Source organism: Mastigoproctus giganteus, chromosome 1, assembly GCF_048544385.1.
Source record: "Mastigoproctus giganteus isolate SK-2022 chromosome 1, ASM4854438v1, whole genome shotgun sequence".
Taxonomy (NCBI): Eukaryota; Metazoa; Arthropoda; class Arachnida; order Uropygi; family Thelyphonidae; genus Mastigoproctus; species Mastigoproctus giganteus.
The window spans coordinates 205320552-205338289 of NC_143575.1; the positions used below are offsets into that span (position 1 = coordinate 205320552).

General features: G+C 38.2%; 1 protein-coding gene across 4 annotated transcripts in view; it reads left to right on the plus strand.

Annotated features, from left to right (window-relative positions):
- LOC150091466 (glutamate receptor ionotropic, kainate 2-like) overlaps window positions 1-17738 on the plus strand; it is a 65645-nt gene that overhangs the window by 23482 nt on the left and 24425 nt on the right. For all 4 annotated transcript variants that reach the window (XM_090375694.1, XM_090375684.1, XM_090375702.1 and 1 more), the window contains exon 2: window positions 10843-11004. In XM_090375694.1, coding sequence (XP_090231820.1) covers window positions 10843-11004 — 162 coding nt within the window. The remainder of the gene's footprint in view (window positions 1-10842; window positions 11005-17738) is intronic.

Below are 17738 nucleotides of genomic sequence, written 5' to 3' on the forward strand. Positions count from 1 at the left end.
ATCAGATCACCGCGCAGGTGCCTAGTCTCCAGCCACTCCAATTTGTAGAACATAAGCCTCTCTTGGTAAGAAGATCCCTTCATTCCCCTCACCAATCTTGTTCCCTTCTCTGTACACGCTCAAGCAAATCTACATCCTTCCTAAAATGAGGCCTCCAGACCTGTACGGAATACTCAAGGCGTGGCCTGACCATTGCCTTATACAGAGAGACAATCACCTCCTTCTCCCTGCTAGCAAAATTCCTATATATCATTGACAAAACCCCATGACCTTCCCTGGCAGCCTGTCTGCATTGCTCAGAAAACTTCATATCTGACTGCACAATTACTCCCAGGTCTTTTTCATTTTCTACCACCTTAAGTGTAGTACCACACAGTTGGTACGTTTCTCTGGGGTTACTTCTACCCATATGTAGTACTTTGCATTTGTCAAGGTTAAACTTTAGTTGCCACTTCTCAGCCCATCTCCCCAAATTTTCTAGATCCTGTTGCAGTAACACACTGCCATTAACAACCCTGCCAACCTTTGTATCATCTGCAAAATTCGATACTAAATCTGATATACTTTCATCAATATCATTGATAAATATACAAACAACAGTGGATTCAACACCGAACCCTGTGGGACTCCACTAATAACACTAGTCCACGAAGAGCAGCACCCATTGATTACCACCCTCTGTCTTCTCCCACTTAACCATCCTTTTATCCATTGTAGCAACTTACCCTTTATACCATTCTGCTGCAATTTGTACAGTAGTCTTCCATGCGCAACAGTGTCAATAGTTTTCCTGAAATCGAAGTATATTTGATATGATATCAAAATTATTTTTTGCATCCAGTTCCTTTGTAACCACATCATAATATCCTATCAAATTTGTCAGACAAGACTTTCCCTTAACAAACCCATGCTGTGTCTGAATTATTGCTGCAGTCTTGTCTAGATGATTCTGCAATGCATCTTTAACCAGTGACCATTATTTTACCCGGAACAGAAGTTAAACTAACTGGTCTGTAATTACTCGTGTCACCCTTCGATCCCCCTTTGTGAATTGGGGGATACATTTGCACATCTCCAGTCCATGGGAACCTCCCCTGAGTCCAAGGATGCTCTCATAATTATGGCTAAGGGTTTGCTCACTTCCTTTGCCGCCTCCTTTAATATAACTGTATAGATCCCATCCACCCCAGGTGCCTTTCTTATGTTTAACTTCAACAATTTCTCCTCCACTTTCCCCTGAGTTATTACAAAATCATTAAGCACCCTGCTACAATTTGATAACCTTCATAATTCCTCATGTGTGAATGTAGATGCAAAATACTCATTCAGTTTGTTTGCTATCTGAGCAGGATCATCAACAGTCGAACCATCGATGTCAAGTGGACCAATCATATTCATCCCCTTCCTTTTAGAGTTTATATAAGTAAAGAAATCCTTGCTGTTTTTCTTAGCATCTTTTGCCAAGGATTTCTCGTAATCTGCCTTCGCCTGCCTAATCTCCTTTGTGACCTAATTACAGACTAGCTTATATCTGCCATAGGCTTCTGAGTCGCTTGATAATTTATATGCATCCCATGCATTTTTCTTCTCTGTCACGAGTCTCATTAGTTCATATTCTCAATTAGTTCAATTTGTCTCATAATAGGTATGAAACCTTTAGTAGCATCCACGATTAATTCCTTGAATGCTTCCCACTTAGAATTTACTGTTGGTAACATCGTCAGTTTATCCCACTGTACAGAATTTAAAAACTGTCTGAGACCACTGTACTCACCTTTGCGGAAGCAAAACCCCTTTCCTTTACCCCTGATGGTAATTATATCTTTAAACAAATCCCATATCAGTACACTGTGATCACTGCCACCTAGTGGTTCCTTTATCTGCAAATTCTTAATACACGAAGGATCACTGCTGATAACCAGATCAAGAGTATTACTTTCTCTGGTTGGCTCTCGAACATGCTGCTGCAGAAAACAATCATCCAATAAATCCACAAAAGTCTGACTAGTGTGTGAGTGCCCAACCCACAAGTTCCAGTCAATATCTGGGAAGTTAAAATCCCCCATTATAAGACATTCTGATTTATTAGCCCACACTATTTCTCTGTACAATTGTTCATTGTACTCATTCGAGTCATTGAGCAACATATATTCGAGTCGGTGAGCAACACAGCCACTGTTCTGGCCTCTGTGACTGTCGTGGACGCACTGTTCAACTGCAAAGAACCAATCCGACAACATAGGAGTACCTCTGTGTTTCTGAGTTAAGAATGTTTTCAGTTTTTCTGTCGGCGAAGGTTTAATGTAGGTCCTTTCTTTACAATGCAATGTATATGAGAACAAACAAAGAAAGCGCAGCAATGTTGAATTAGTTAATTAAATTATCGAAGGAAAGAAAAAGCAAGGTGATTAAATTTCAGATCATTTGAAATATTATAGTCCAGAGGTTGGCAGCTCATCTAAACTTCGATAAACTTCCGTTTCCTATAAAAATGGTTTCCTTATAACAATTTCAACACTCAATCACTATCTGACTAAAGAAAAATTTCTGGACATCTATTCTAAAATTATTCCCTCCCATTGAAATCTATTCTACTTTGTACATGTCACGCGATCAAGGGCAAAACGACCTCTGCGTTTAGTTTACTCAACCCTTTTAAAGACTTTAATACCTCGATCAGGTTACCCCGAAGATGCATAGTTTCAAACACTATAAACTGCAAATTTAAATTTCTTCCGATAAGAATAGCTTTTTATGCCTACAACTAACCTTGTTGCTCTTCACTGTACCCTTCTCAACACGTCCACATCTTTCATAAAATGGAGTCTCGGAGCTTTGTGCAGTATCTAAATTGTAGTTTAAACCATTGTTTTGCACAATGGAATAACCACAACAATCACATTTTTATATCTACTGGAAAAATTCCCATATCTCATTGAGAGAATCCCATAAGCTGTTCTAGAGGGTCCTCCACAATAATCAGAGAATTTCATATCAAACGATATAGCCTCCCAAGTCGTTTTTTATTACTAATCCTCTTGAGTTTGAGGGTACCGAGGTGTTTCTTCCTTTTTTCCCTTAGGTAAAGAAGATCCTGAGTCAGACTATGGCAAGGCCACGTGAATTTATAGAGGTTGTACCCAGTAAAGCCGATTAATGTTTTCAAATGCATTAAAATTCAAAAAATAAAATTTGGACTGCAATTATGGTTATTCTCAAACGGCATGTCGGGGTATTATAACTGTGGTGAGGAAACCCCAACATAATCCAGGAATTCCAATGCTGGAAGCAGGAAAATGAAATCGAGAAACCACTGCTGAAGTCTGTCGTTCAGGAACAAATGGATGTAGGAGACGAAAAATGAACAGAAGATCCAATCTTAGAAATATTTGTGCAGGAAAATATGGACACAGTTTGTCAGTCGTTCCTGAAGAAAGATAAATCCAAAGCAGACAAAACAAAAGCAAGTTGAGAGACGTTTTCACAAAACTATTTGCTGTGGACTAGGTCGGAATATGAACAACATCACGGCTCTCCAACATAAGTAATAATCAGTCTGACTCTTCTTCGAAATGAACCACAATATGTAGAGACAAATTCGGGGGTGCACAAGCACATGGAGGAGTTGCTATTCTTGTAGGGAACAGCAGTATCCCTCTCTCTCTCTCTGCTGACTTAGAAGCTGTTGTAGTCTTGCGGTTGGGATACTCCATTCCACATATCTGCCACCTGGAATCGAAACTTTTTAGGAAGGCCTTGCTGACCTTATTCAGCAAGTTCCTCCCGTTTTAATACTGGGGGATCTTAATGGACTAAACAGCCTCTGGGGAGGTACTGACATTAATGAATATGGCCGAGTTATCGAAAGTATGCTTGACCTTAATGATCCCTGCTTACTAAACATGGAAACTAATACATATTTTCATGCACCAATATGCACGTTTCTCTGCTATTGATTTATATATCTGCTCTCCATTCTCTCCTCTTAGTATTAATCTGGAAAGTTTATGAAAATCTGGGGAGCAATTATTCATTTTTCTTAAGGGACAGACTTGTAAATCCTCTGGAATATCGCGATGTAAACTCAAACAAGCAGGTAACCGGTATACTTACAGTCAATTAGGATAGTTTGATACGACTGTTGTTAGTCAAGAACCAATCGATTTTGCAGTAGCGCATATCAATGAATGTACATGTGTTGCTTTAAGCCACGAGAGAAGATACAATCCAAAAAATCCTCTGCAAGATTCCCACCTTTTCCAAACCGTGGCAGTTAAGAAAGCGCAGGACTGCGCCTCAGCTAAGACTGCATTATTAAGTTAATATTTTAAGTTTATTTACAGAGTTCTTTTCATAGCCAAGGTAATAATTATTAGCTTATCTTTTAGACCTTTTAAATTCCTTCAAACTTAGTGTCCCTATTTTTATACACCTTGCAGGTAAGCCTTGAAGTACGTCTGGTCCACCTCAACAACTAGCTGTTTGTCTTCATTAATAAACTGGTTTACTAAACGAAGTGTATTTGCCAGGAACATTCTCAAAGAGCATTAATTCCTTTAAATTCCATTCCAGTTTCTTTATTATTCCTTCTGTTTTATTCTCTGGACATCTGATTCTCCGTTAATTGCCACCAAGGTTTAGTGCATCGATTTGACCATTGCTAAGGTTTGCAAGGGTACTTAGCTTTATTTCTTGTAGTCTGTTTCCACCGCTTGAGGTTAATGGACATCATCGATCTCGACCTCATGTTCGGTTTGTGAGTCACGTTTTCAGCCAGCTGAATAGCTAGTACTCTGCTGCCAAGAACTGAATTTATTTAGGTGGGGCCGATGACCATATAACTATGGCATACATAGTGAACGGTTAAAGATACCTAATTATCAACTGGAGCTTCGTCGGACCTGTCACTTCTTTGATAGCCAAAGAGGCTTTTTTATAAATTTCTCTTTAAGTCTTCTATATGCTTGTTGAAAGTAAGTCCAAATCCTCATGGTGGAAAACCCTCTTAACAATTTCTCCACTGATTGTTACTTGGAGGATAGTTGGCTTCTTAATTTGTTTAAATGTTATTAGTGTCGACTTCTGTGCTTTGGTTTTTAGATTAAATTCCAGTTCCTTCTAGCCTCCCTGAATTCCTGGTTAACAATATTCTATAAGAAATGAAGGGATCTACGTCAGCCACCGTTAATCTAGTGTTGCCGTTATTGCAATTTTGCTGAAATAACACGAAACAAACAATTGCTAATATGACATCCTCTGATAACTCCCTGTTGGGGGTCGTTAAACTTAACGCCTCGATCCATCTACTGTATTTCACTGATTTCCTTACTTCTAAGCCCAAGTCCGTGCTAGTAACACAATGGAAATTATCACCGTCCTCCCCATACAGTGAGGAAAAGTCCCGGGTTCGAATCCCGTCAGTGACACGAGGAACTTTTATGGGCTTTTTTTCACTTAGTAGCTGAGTTAGTGTCTCAGAAGTAGATGGCAAGGTTTTTCATCCAACAAAACAGACAAATCGACCAGAGAACACAAGCAGTTTATGAAAATATATTTCTCATTGGCAGACGAATTAGTTTTCGACCCTATTATGACACTTAATCCTTTATACTTCTAGCGTGAACAAAATTGATTTTATAACGAGACGTGGATGGCAGGTATGGTTCATTTTTCCAAATCCACGTATCCGGATACTTTTGGCAATATAGTGCGTGTCTATGTAGTTGTGTATATAATAGGATAGTTCGAAGCAGTTCAACAACAAGAAAACATCCTTCGCCTCTTCTGCCGAGGTTTACTCAGTCTTTATAAAAGCGCAGATCAATCAAAATCCAATTTTGACTTGATTGACAAGTTGCAGACAAATTTCGTCCTATCATGCTCACAAGAAAGTCACAAGTTAGGACTTAAATCCTAACTTGTAACTTTTTCAAAACACTAATCCTCAACTTCGAAATAAGACCCCAGAATTCCTATTTTTAATATCATTACTACCACCGTTTGTTCCCTTAAAAGATAATTGCTCTATGAAGTCATTAGCCTTGGCCTCAAGGAAGATTTACTCTGTTCCAGCTATTGTTGTTGAACAATATATTCCTTGTTTTTCTCTTCCAGAACGTTGATTCTTTCCTCGGGCAGTCAATCTCCAATCTGTCCAACAAAACTCCCATTTTACGCTTAATTTCCTCTGTCTCCCTCAACAACCTGAGACGCACAAAAGGATCACCTATAGCGCTATTGTGACCTTCTTCAGATAGCTTCAAACGTATGCCGCAGTAGATACAACAAACAACTCACCGAGGAGAATCCTCTTCAGCAATTGCCGATCAATCGCGCCATTCTGAGTAAAACTATTCTCGCCTGAGATATATTTCACCATAATTAAGGCTAAATTATAATTAAAAATTATAAGAAATTACAATATGCTATCGATCAACGACAAAAGTCACATTACTTTAAAAAATCGATGAAAGGTGGGAGTTTGGCGACCAGATATGAAAATCGACAAGTTTAAACATAAAAAAAAAAATTAGAATTTTATGCTACCGGAATCTCCAGTTAGTTCGGATAATAAACACTCTAATGCACTTTTAAAAAGTTTAACAACCGAATTTTATGAAATATTTTAGGTTTTAGTGGTCAAATGTTTCTATAAAGCCCAAATATGAAATTTGATGAAAATCCATCTACTGGGAGTTGAGTTATTACATGCGGACGGACAGACAAAGAAATAATAATTGTCAGACTTCTATTGGTCTGCTTTTCGTGAAATTTGAATTGGCTTAACAAATCCTTATACAAGGTCCAAATCTAAAATATCAAGAAAATCCGTCCAATAGGAGTCAAGTTACACGCGAATGGACAGACGGACGGACTGGCTAAGGCCATAAGGTCATTACGCATATATGCTAACTCGCCTAAAAATTATTATTTAACTGAAACACTCGCATAAATATAAAGAGAAATTAGATAAATAATTTTATGAGATAAATAAAATAATTAATTAGGAATATAATTTAAAATTATACAGAAACATGGTTTTTTTTATGGCAATGTTGTATAAGCTAAAAAAAAAGTCTTTAAGAGTTCTTTTGTTCTCTTAATTAGTTATGCCTCTTTGGATGGCAAACACTTCTTAAAGATGTCTGTCTTCGCTTAGATCAGGACCAAATATCTATCGAAATATCCGCTCCCTGTTATTGTTTCTTTATACATGAACAGTGTATTTCTTTTAAATATGCAGTCAATTGAAGATAATTGAATGAAATACAGAGAAAAAGAGTTTAATCTAATCACTCTTGTGTGCAAATTAACGCAAACTTTCAATTACACGCACATTTGCATTTATTAATGAATGAATGCAGATGAAGAAGAGATAGCTACAGAGAAAAACTTGCGAATAAAAATTCTTGAGGGGGGAAACTGCCTCATTTGAAGATGTGATGTAGGGGGGTTCGTTTCTACAATAAAATAAAAATCAACAAGAGAAGAACACGGTGTTAAAAATAGGGATACTTGAAGATAAAGCTTTCTTTGATTTCTGCTCTGTGTTTCGAAATACTTTCTAATTAATTTGACTGGTAAGTGGTAAAGGAAAGAGGAATACAAAGAACACCAATGTAATGTTGTAACTTATGGACCTCATGGGCAGAAATCATTGGAAGAACGACTGGAAGAAGCAGAAGAAAGATCTGTCTCTGTAAGGAAGAGGTAGGGAGAAAATATGGTGGAAATAAACTTGAAAAAGAACAGGTAACAAGAGGTCAGACAGGGATGGGCAGTGCAGAGACTTGCAAGGCGATTTTCTTGGGTGACAATGGTCAGCGCGATCACACTCTTGAAATAAATTGGGATGCTTAAAACTAACTCTGGCCTGAACATTCCAAATCGATGTCTGTGAAAAGTTCCTCGAGGGCATATAAATGCAGAGGGAAGTCCGGGAACGGGAAGAAGAGTGGTGTAGTTAGGAGAAATCCTCAAGGAGTTGAGGGAGTTTATTTCTGTACGTGACATAACAAGCGTGGGTCTGAAAGGACCAAGGGTTTCCAGAATATTCTTAGCGAAACTTTAAAATGGCTGAAGTTGTTGAAGTGAATTAATTGAGGATCCGAATAGATTTGCCTGTATCTACTGATACCGATTTCTATAAATAATATTAAAAAAGTGAAGATATACGCAGTAATTTAACGTAATATAGCTGAGTGGTCATGGGTGAAGGGGCGAAAGTACACGTGAGTGACTGAGTTTAAAGCCCGTAAAACAAACAGCGATTACTGATAAATACGGTGCTGTTTCTTGTATTCCCTGCGTCTTGTGAACTCCTATGACCATGTAGTCTTCCCGGAGTATGAATAGAAAATTTATTTTTATTTATTAAATTGCGCAAAATATTTTAAGTTTGCTATGAGTTTATGAGTGTTTAATATGAACTCTTTAGGTCACCTTGAAGACATTCTCTCTTCTTGAAAATTTATTCTCTCTAAATTTTCCTGGACTTCCATCCTCTTTTGAAATATTTTCAGTTTTTCCACAAATGAGTGGATAAGTTCGTTCTCTCGGATAAACGTAATTTGACATTTATAGAAAGAATGAGTTATGAGCCAGAAAAGTGTTTCTTCCGCGATTATTTATTTAAATTATAAATAACACCCGCCTTCTGTAGATAACTCAGCAATCAAACGTTGCTTCCTCTTTAATTAAAGGTAAAAATCGATAGCTATTTGGACCCAAATACGCGGGCTAATAATTTAATTTGCTGGATGGCAGCGCCACCGTACAACCACTCAACTTTTGGAGAACTGTCGGTAGATAGCGAAACCAAGAAAACACTGACAGTTGAAGTTCTCATATTCTATCTGACAATTGCAAAGTGGTCTTGAGTTATATTCTGTTATATGAACCGATCTGTGGGTTGCATAATGGAAGGTTTGAAGCCGAGCTACTTTTATTATTTACTATCTCGTTCGATGGTAAGATAAACGCTATTACAAAGAATGTTTTAATACAGAATAATTTAGAAATTATTTAACGCGATGAAGTAGGTCGGAATCCGGGATGAAAAATCATTCGGCCCTATTCCGAATAAACTAATTCTGTTGTAGTATGAGAAATTTCATAAAAGATCCGTCTTTTTATAATTTATGTAAAATAATTATTCCTTTGGTCTAACAAAGTCCTTATATTGATAATTAAGTTTAAGTATAAAAACAAGATCTTATAAGAGAGATGATTAGCACGATAAATTGGAGCCTTTAAGGCCAACAGCTGCACTAAAATAGAAAGGAAATCGTAATAATGTAGTGCTTCTTAACTGATGCATCCCAGAATTTGGTATTCTATAATATGTTGGAAAATCTATCTAAGAATGTCTGAGGGATAAATCGATACCATCCATTTCCTCTAAAACTTTGTCCAGTTCCTCTTTGAATTTATTTAAGCTATCAACTTCCACAAAAACAGATGGAAGTTTGTTCCAGCAATAAACTACCCGCTGGTTAAAGACAAATTTTCGCACAACTATTCTACAACTGTCTTTACTCAATTTGAATTTATGCCCCCTCAGTTTCGTTGAGGGGGAAGAATCCCAACAGAATTGAGCCTGCTCAACCCAATCAAGGCCTCATTTGCAGGTGCCTTCTCCAGACGCTTCAATTTTCAGAACTTAAGCTTTTCTTGGTAAGAGGACCTCCTTCATTCCCCTCACCAATCTTGTTGCCCTTCTCTGTACACGCTCAAGCAAATCGACATCCTTCCTAAAATGAGGCCTCCAGACCTGTACGCAGTACTCAAGGCGTGACCTGACCATTGCCTTATACAGAGGGATAATCACCTCCTTTACCCTGCTAGCAAAATTCCTGTATATCATTGCTCAGAAAACTTCATATCTGACTGCACAATTACCCCCAGGTCTTCTTCATTCTCCACCTCTCTGAGTGTGGTACCACACAGTTGGTACGCTCCTCTGGGGTTACTGTTACCCATACTTTGCATTTGTCAATGTTAAGGTATTTATAAAAGAAGTTTTTAATATGAATATAGTGATAAAGTTGGAATAAATATTCGAAAAAAGCAAACTAATATTAACCTTAATTCTTAATCCACAAGGAATCTTCAGCACTAACACAAATCTTTCCATTAAAAAAATAACACCTAACTTGAAGTTCAGCATTCGGAAATTGGCATCACGAAGTGGAAGAATCAAGACGGTAGATTCTCGTAAAACCTTTTCTTTACAGTCATCCACAGAAGTTTTTCTTTCGATCAGATATCCGTTTTGACTGTCAACGCGTCCTAGATAATGGTGGCTTCCGTACTCTACCAATCCCGCATTTCTGGCGACGTGAGGAGCAAAGCCAAGCTCTGAGTAAGCCATTGAAATTCACTACGGGTGGCTTCGAAGGCCTGGGGTCTCAGGTAGAAGCGGCGGTAAGAGGGAAAAAAAACAGGGCTTCGGATGACACCTGAGAGGTCTGGAAATCTAAGACAACGGCGGAAGGAGAAAAGAAATCACAAAGTTTGCATTCTCTGTGAACTTAGTGGTACCAAACACAAAGATGTCTCTTGGAAATAGCAGTGTCCGATGTCCTCCGGCAATGCAATACTTGAACGGAATCGATGATGCTAAGTGATTCGAGGAAGTGAAAAGGTCACAGGTTTACACCACCCTATCAGAAGTATGGGACACGCCAGGCACGGTAAATCGCTGTTTCAATTTGTATTTCTCTTCGTATAAACGTTGAAGAGTCAGATCAGAGCCTTCAGCTCTCTAATAAAATTGTACAACGACTATTGGATGTGTTCTCTGTTTATTTATCTAATCTATCTATCTGCTGTTTATTTCAGGAGCGTTGTTCACAGAAGACCAGAAAGATAGCCCTACCGAGCTGGCATTCAAATACGCTGTATACCGACTTAACAAAGACCGCTCTACTCTTCCTAACACCACACTGGTATACGACATCCAATATGTTCCCAAAGATGACAGCTTCCACGCTGCTAAGAAAGGTAAAAAAAGCATGATTATTAACCTCATTGAATCTTGTCTTTAATGCTACACTTGGTCAGAAAGATATGATGTACAGCATCAAATGCACCAACCTTATAAATACGTGTACATAAGCTCCTTAACATCACTCCTGGAATCTCCTCTTTCATGTCTCCTTCTGCCTCAAAATGTCTTTAATCTCGAGAGCTAAAGAAAATTATATGTAAATTAACCGAGTATTCTTTTATCCGTAGTATCCACGCTCCCACATAACTCCGATGTACGCGACCATTCAAATAGATGCAAAGAAAACTTTACGTGGGGTGATGACGTTTTGACTTCGTTGAGTATAAAGTCTGCACCTTTTTGATTGCAGTAATCTGAAGCCAGAATAGGAAAAATGCGTGATCTGGCAGCCTTTGGAAAAGATCTTGTCATGGGTAGATACACCTTTAGCAGAAGCCACGATTCAAGAAACAAAAGACAACTGGTTTCCCAAAGGCGAAAATGTAGCAGAAAAACAATACATTTCAAAGCCGTTGTACTCTAAGAAGGACAGTGCAGAAAAATAGGACACCAGTGGGCAGTAAACAGCGGCTGAATTAAACCAAGCCCAGAAATGCTGTATTTAAACCAGTACCATTCACAGGGAATTAAAGAACTTGGGTATTGGTAGTCGCCTGCCTATTCGGATACCACGTGTCTCAGATAAAAACAGAAAAATCTGCTTACAGTGGTACCGAGAACATCATGATTGGACAATGGATCAAGTAATGTGGTCAGTTAAATCATGATACGTTTTGTTTTGTTTGATGTTAGGCAGAGAGTGTGGCGAGAACCCCAGGAATCAATGGATCTCGCTTGCCTTGTTAAGACAACCCAAGCATCTGGAGGTGGTATCATGGTATGGGGAATGCTTTGTTGGAAAGGACTGGATCCGTTGATACCGGTAGGTCGAATGTTATTCAGGGAGTACTTGAATTTTGAATGAGACGTGCCGCGCCCTGCAATGTTAGACTTTTATCTCGGTGATGACCACTTTATGGATGACAATGCAACAGCGCATCGTTCAAGAATGGTTCTGAGAGTATGACACGGATTTTCACCATTTTCCCTGGCCCCCACATTCACCTGATCTCAATTCTATTGATAATTGTGCGGGATATGCTGGAAAGAGAGCTATTCGGCACCAAAGTCCTCTTCCTTCAACTTTGTCGCAGCTGCGCGATATTTTGCTGGAAGAATGGTTGCACTTAGACCACAACGTACTGAAAGACCTTATAAGGTGTTTCAGTACATTGGTGTGCGGTAACTCACTAAAATCCATGCTTGCACACTTGCTGTTATTCGAAACAAAGTAGGCCCGACTCGATGCTGAATAAAGGTTCGTATTTTTTTGGCCAGTGTGTGTATTTGATAATTTAAAGTTGTTTGATTATTTGGCTATCGCAAAATTGACATTTAACAACACATTAATTTTCACAGCAATTAAACGAATAAAGCCGAAATGTATCTGCGTATTTCAGTTCACCCATTACACTTGAATCGGGATTTGCAAGTGCAGCGAAAACTTCCCACTTCTTCAGAAATAAGGGGGCCTTTGTTGTAGGTCTTTGGCGAACAGATCACGAACATGAGTTGTCTGCGAGTCCAGTCTCGAACTATTAGTCGAGCTCCCTTGCTTTCAACTTTTTTTCTTCAGGTTGTGGATAAGCAAATACTTTTGAAATTTTCTTTCTTTCTGTAGTCTTAAAACTAACTTAAACCCCGAGTTATTTTATTAAAAATGAATTTCCTTCGTATGGTTTTCTTCTATAAGGCAATATTTACTGCCAAAAAATAAACAAAAAGGCTGTTGTTTAATTATACTATTCTTCTGACATCTAAAGAACAGTCCGCTATTTTAACTAAATTTTCCATATAATCATTTAGGCATTTTTCAATAGCGAAAAATCAAATCAAAATTTGTATACCAACCCGATAGAACCTCAAATCCTGTTGAACATTTTCATTGGATTGCAATTGCTAGCTTCGAAGATGTTTCTCTGACTCCAAAAAGACAAAACTTGAGAGAGCAATTTCCTAAATATACGATGGATGTGTTCAAGAACCTCTGAATATTCCCGATTTTTAGAAGATATTTGGTTTGGTGGGCAAGGCTGTTGTTGTTGTTGTTGGGTTTTTTTGGCCATATTGCGCCTGTTCTTGTCGACAGACACAGTAATGATTAACGTGGGCAAGGCGATACCATTTGTCCATTGTCATGGATTTCTTTCAGAAAACTCCGAATTTTCATCCCGCTATGAGGCATAAGCGCTTATGCCTCATAGTATTAACTATCTAGGGATATATTCTGAATAACCGGACTTGTTTAAACATGTTTAGATGAATCCAAATGTTTCGTTTGTTAGATGGCATCATTTTAAAACCACCACTTAAGAGGTAAAATACGATATCGCTGTAGATTTACAAAAATATTTTCATAATTCGTCAGTGTATTTCGTATAAATTTTATGAATTCTAAAGTCTAGTGTGTCCATTTTTTCCGATTGGAAACGAAGTTTCTCGTGCGTGAAATCGTTAGAAAAACTTTCCCCAGTCATTGACAGAACTCGAATCTAGAACTTCCCACCGGTAGGCAAAAAAGAACCCCCCCCCCATCTCTTTTTCTTAAAGACAAGTCAAGTGTCGATTCTCTCAGGTACCACAATCCATGATGCAATGGTATGCAACTGCCACAAATCCGATCGACAATCTAAACCAATTAAATTTTATAGCCCCGATCAAGGATTAAAATTAATTCCATTTCTTATCCTACAGTTTCTAATTAATTCACTTTTGGTGTTTGTTCGTCTGTCTAACTGCAGGAAGTTGTGTTGGGTGAAAACCAAAATGGCAGCTAATTATATTCCTCACTGGCAACAGAGGATTAAAAGATGACACACAAAAAAAGTCCTTCAGAAGTCATTACATCAATATTCGAGAGAAAAGCGAAAGCGGGCCAAAATGGCCTAGTTTCGCACTGTACGCCGCGCGCTGGAAGTGTCACCTTGAAGTTTTTGCGGTGTTCCATTTTTTTTTAAAGTGGAGATCGTGAATGTCGTCAGGCGACAGATAAGATAAATCTCGGGTCCCGCTAAAAATAAAAAAAATAATAATAAAAAGAAAAATCGGTTGTAAGTACATTTGAGCAGACGACAAAGTGCAAGTTTATAGCTTCCCCGCTGTGAGGTAGCCCGGATGCATCAATTATCTCGCGAAAGGCAAACCTCAAACTGGAGCGGAGCATAATCACGCACTCTCAGTCTGAGTGACAGCTGATGAGTCCACGAGATCCGTGCGTTTGAGTTACGTGTAGCGAGACGAATGTCAAAAGAGAAATTAATGGTGGTGTTTTGAAATCCTCTATCCCTTTCGGATTTCAAGGTTATTCTTCCGTTTAGCTGTCTCACGTGACCGCACGGAGGTGATTAAGGGACAGCCGAGAGCCAGAAAACTGGAGAAACACACACAGACAGACACCAGGAAGTCGATAATGGAGGTTAACTGAGAATTTACCATTCCATTTCTGATTATACGCAGTTTATCTCTATGGTAACATCACAGGAAGCTGGACCAATGAGATTGGAACGATACTCTCTCATCTGTCATTAATAATTGTCTTTAAGTTTAGTATAAATCTTTGTTTCCACTGAAATCTGGTCTTTCGTGTTTTCGAGATTTAAAATTCGCTTTTTAATTTGTTTTTTTATTATTCGCGTGGTGTTCATAATTGTATTAAAGAATGGAATAGATAGAGGAAGGGAGAAGTTATCGGAATGGAAAGAAAAATAATAACTGAAGGAGCAGACAAGTAGATGGACCACTTAAAGCGATGACAAGCAAATAGGTTTGCAGAACAGACGTGGTAAGTGTAGTAAGGAAGGGTCGGAGGTAATGAGCAGAATTAGTCGGATGTGTATGCAAATGAGGACTCAAATGCTACCGAAGTTCTTATACGTCCTTAATGAGGTGATCGATATCTGGAGAAAGTGAAGGGAAGTGTCAGATCTTGTGCTAAGAATCTCCCCTTTTATAATAGCGCTGTCAACTTGAAACTTCGAAGCGGGGGTCACTGATTACGCACAAATCGTGGCGATAAAACACGCGTAGAAATAATGAGTTCAAATCCTACAAAGAGCGATCTTGCGAACGTAATACAAATTGTTGAGGGCACAAAGAATTGCGCAAAAACCCTCGCTGTGAACAATCGGTCGATTTTCTGATAATGCCACAAAGGGCGGAGGGTTTCCTTAATGCGAAAATCTTTTTTCTTTGAGTAATCGTGCATTCCTTACTTGGGTGAGCAGCAGGCGTGCGGAAGAATGAACATCCCAACCAATCCACTTGTGCTCGATGCCCGATCTGCTTTATCATTTCTATTTTTGGGCCATTTTCTCTTCTTACGTCATTTCTGAATCATTACTCAAATATTCATTCATTAACTGTATTTTCATCCCTATTCTCTATTTAATATTAGATTTTAATTTCTGTCCCTTTTATAGAAGAAGAAGGGATAAATGAGGAAGAAGAAAAGTTGGATCTCTGAGTTTGGAGTTGGAGGGTGAGTGGATGCTTGCAGCAGGTGTTCGGACTGGTTTAAAAGAGATAGAGAAGGGGAGATTACAGAAGCCAATTCAGAAGAGTAGCGCCCATGGAAGTATCTACAGAAAAGGCATACAGCAGAAACAAAACATTTATGAGAAAGACTGCAGAGAATTTGTAAGAGATGGGCCATTAATTAACCTAACTGCCCTCTCCTGAATGGCGTCAAGAAGCTTGAAAGAGGTTTTTGGGGCAACATTATCCTGACTTCTAATCCCTTTTATGCCAAGAGGGATTAGAAGTGAGGGTAATCCCTCAAAGAGATATGTTATCTTGTGTAGAAATTTGAGTATAATCGAAAATGAGCAGAAGAATCATTTTTGTGAGATATAACACTGGACTGAGTTTTAGAAAGATTGAAGTTAACTAACTTTTCTTCACTCCAGTGGAGAATTACCCATAGATCGGTATTTAAAGAATTGATAGTGGATATTCGAGAAGTTGAAGATGTTTGTGCAAGGTAAGGTTTCTCAAACTGGAAGGTGGAATGCAATACGATATCATCAGCAAAACTATGGATAGGATTTCTATTCAGCGGAAGAAGTTAATTAATATACAAGAGAAAGAAAAGAAGTTACAAGACAGAGCCATCTACCATCCTTAAAGAGCGATAAGGGAGAAACCTGTTGGATTTTTTATTCTTTTGCAACTGGGTGTCCATTTTTTTCAGACTGGATCTTCTTTAGAATACCTTTATGCTAAACATAATCGAAAGTCTTAGAAACATCAAGAACAACTGCTTGAGTTTACTCAATACATCACTCTTGAAGGTTTAGAGATACTTTAAGAGTTAGTGATTGATGGATTTTTCCATTACTTTTAAAAGAGTAGAGCATGCTTATATCTGATGGAATGATGCCATTTACGATTCCTAATTTTACCATCGATAATTTTTAAAATTCTTTTGCCGGACGAGTAAAACCTTGTTGCAGCCGTACTTTGAGACTTCTACAAACCATTTGCAGTGTCAATAATTTTTCTTAGAACTATCATTCAAATAAATATAATTTCCTCACAATTTAAACCTTGATATTAGTGAAAGTAAAGTATTAGAATCTAATAAATAATCGCTTTGATAGAATTAAACTCTAAAGTGAATTCCGGAGTAAATATCAAGTCTACCGAAAAAGATACACCGAGAAATGACATTGAATCCAATCCACTGTATATTGTGGCGTTAAGAAAGCATAACGCAGACTTCCAATGGCTGAAGTGAAGGCTCACCAAGGTAGAAGAACACATCGGAATGACAACCGGAAAATGAAGCCGAAGAAACAGGTAACAGGACACGGCATGCAATCAATTAACTGACTCTTTCACTGTGGCATGGTTCGATGCCACCGTGCTCTACATGAGGAAACAGAGTTCAACAGTAAACTCATCGGATCAAAGCAACTCACTTCGCTGGCTGCAGTCATTCCGAGGCATTTGTTTCGGAAAATAAGAATTCTGGCTCGTGTCTGTATACAAAGGACTCAATCCGACCATCGGGTCTAACTGAAAAATATATAAAGTGCCGTCTAGCAATGAAAAATCGGTACCAGCGTCAGCACAATAAGAGGTAAAAAAGATGCTATTTATTTGGGCTATGGCAGGTGATATTAATTCACATCCGGTAAATATTTTTCTGATTTCTTCTGGAAAGGTCATAGATAGAGCTCGATATGCAGCGCCTTCTAGTGATGCCACATACTTTGAGGATTTATCTGCTGAATTGTACGATAAGAATACTCGAATCAGTTTAAAAACTTTGAATGAGGTATTTTAACAGTCAAGAATAAGGATTCTTTTTAAGAAAAGTTAAGTATGCAATGTCGAAGCCTAACGATATCCAGTGGACTCTTTCATTACGCTCCTTGATGCCACTTGTATGAATCGACACTATTTTTTTTTTAATTATTAAAATGCTGGCATTATGGGTGAGAATGAGACTTTTTTAGGAACGTTTCATCAATAAGAGTGTAAATTCTTGTTTATTCTACATAAAATTGAATAGTTCTACACAAAATGCACGCGTCTTTCAAATTTCAAAGGCGATGAACTTCAATTTAAAAACTAGCGCCTGACACGTTATTTTTAGATTAAGCGAGCTCCAAGATAGGGTCCAATT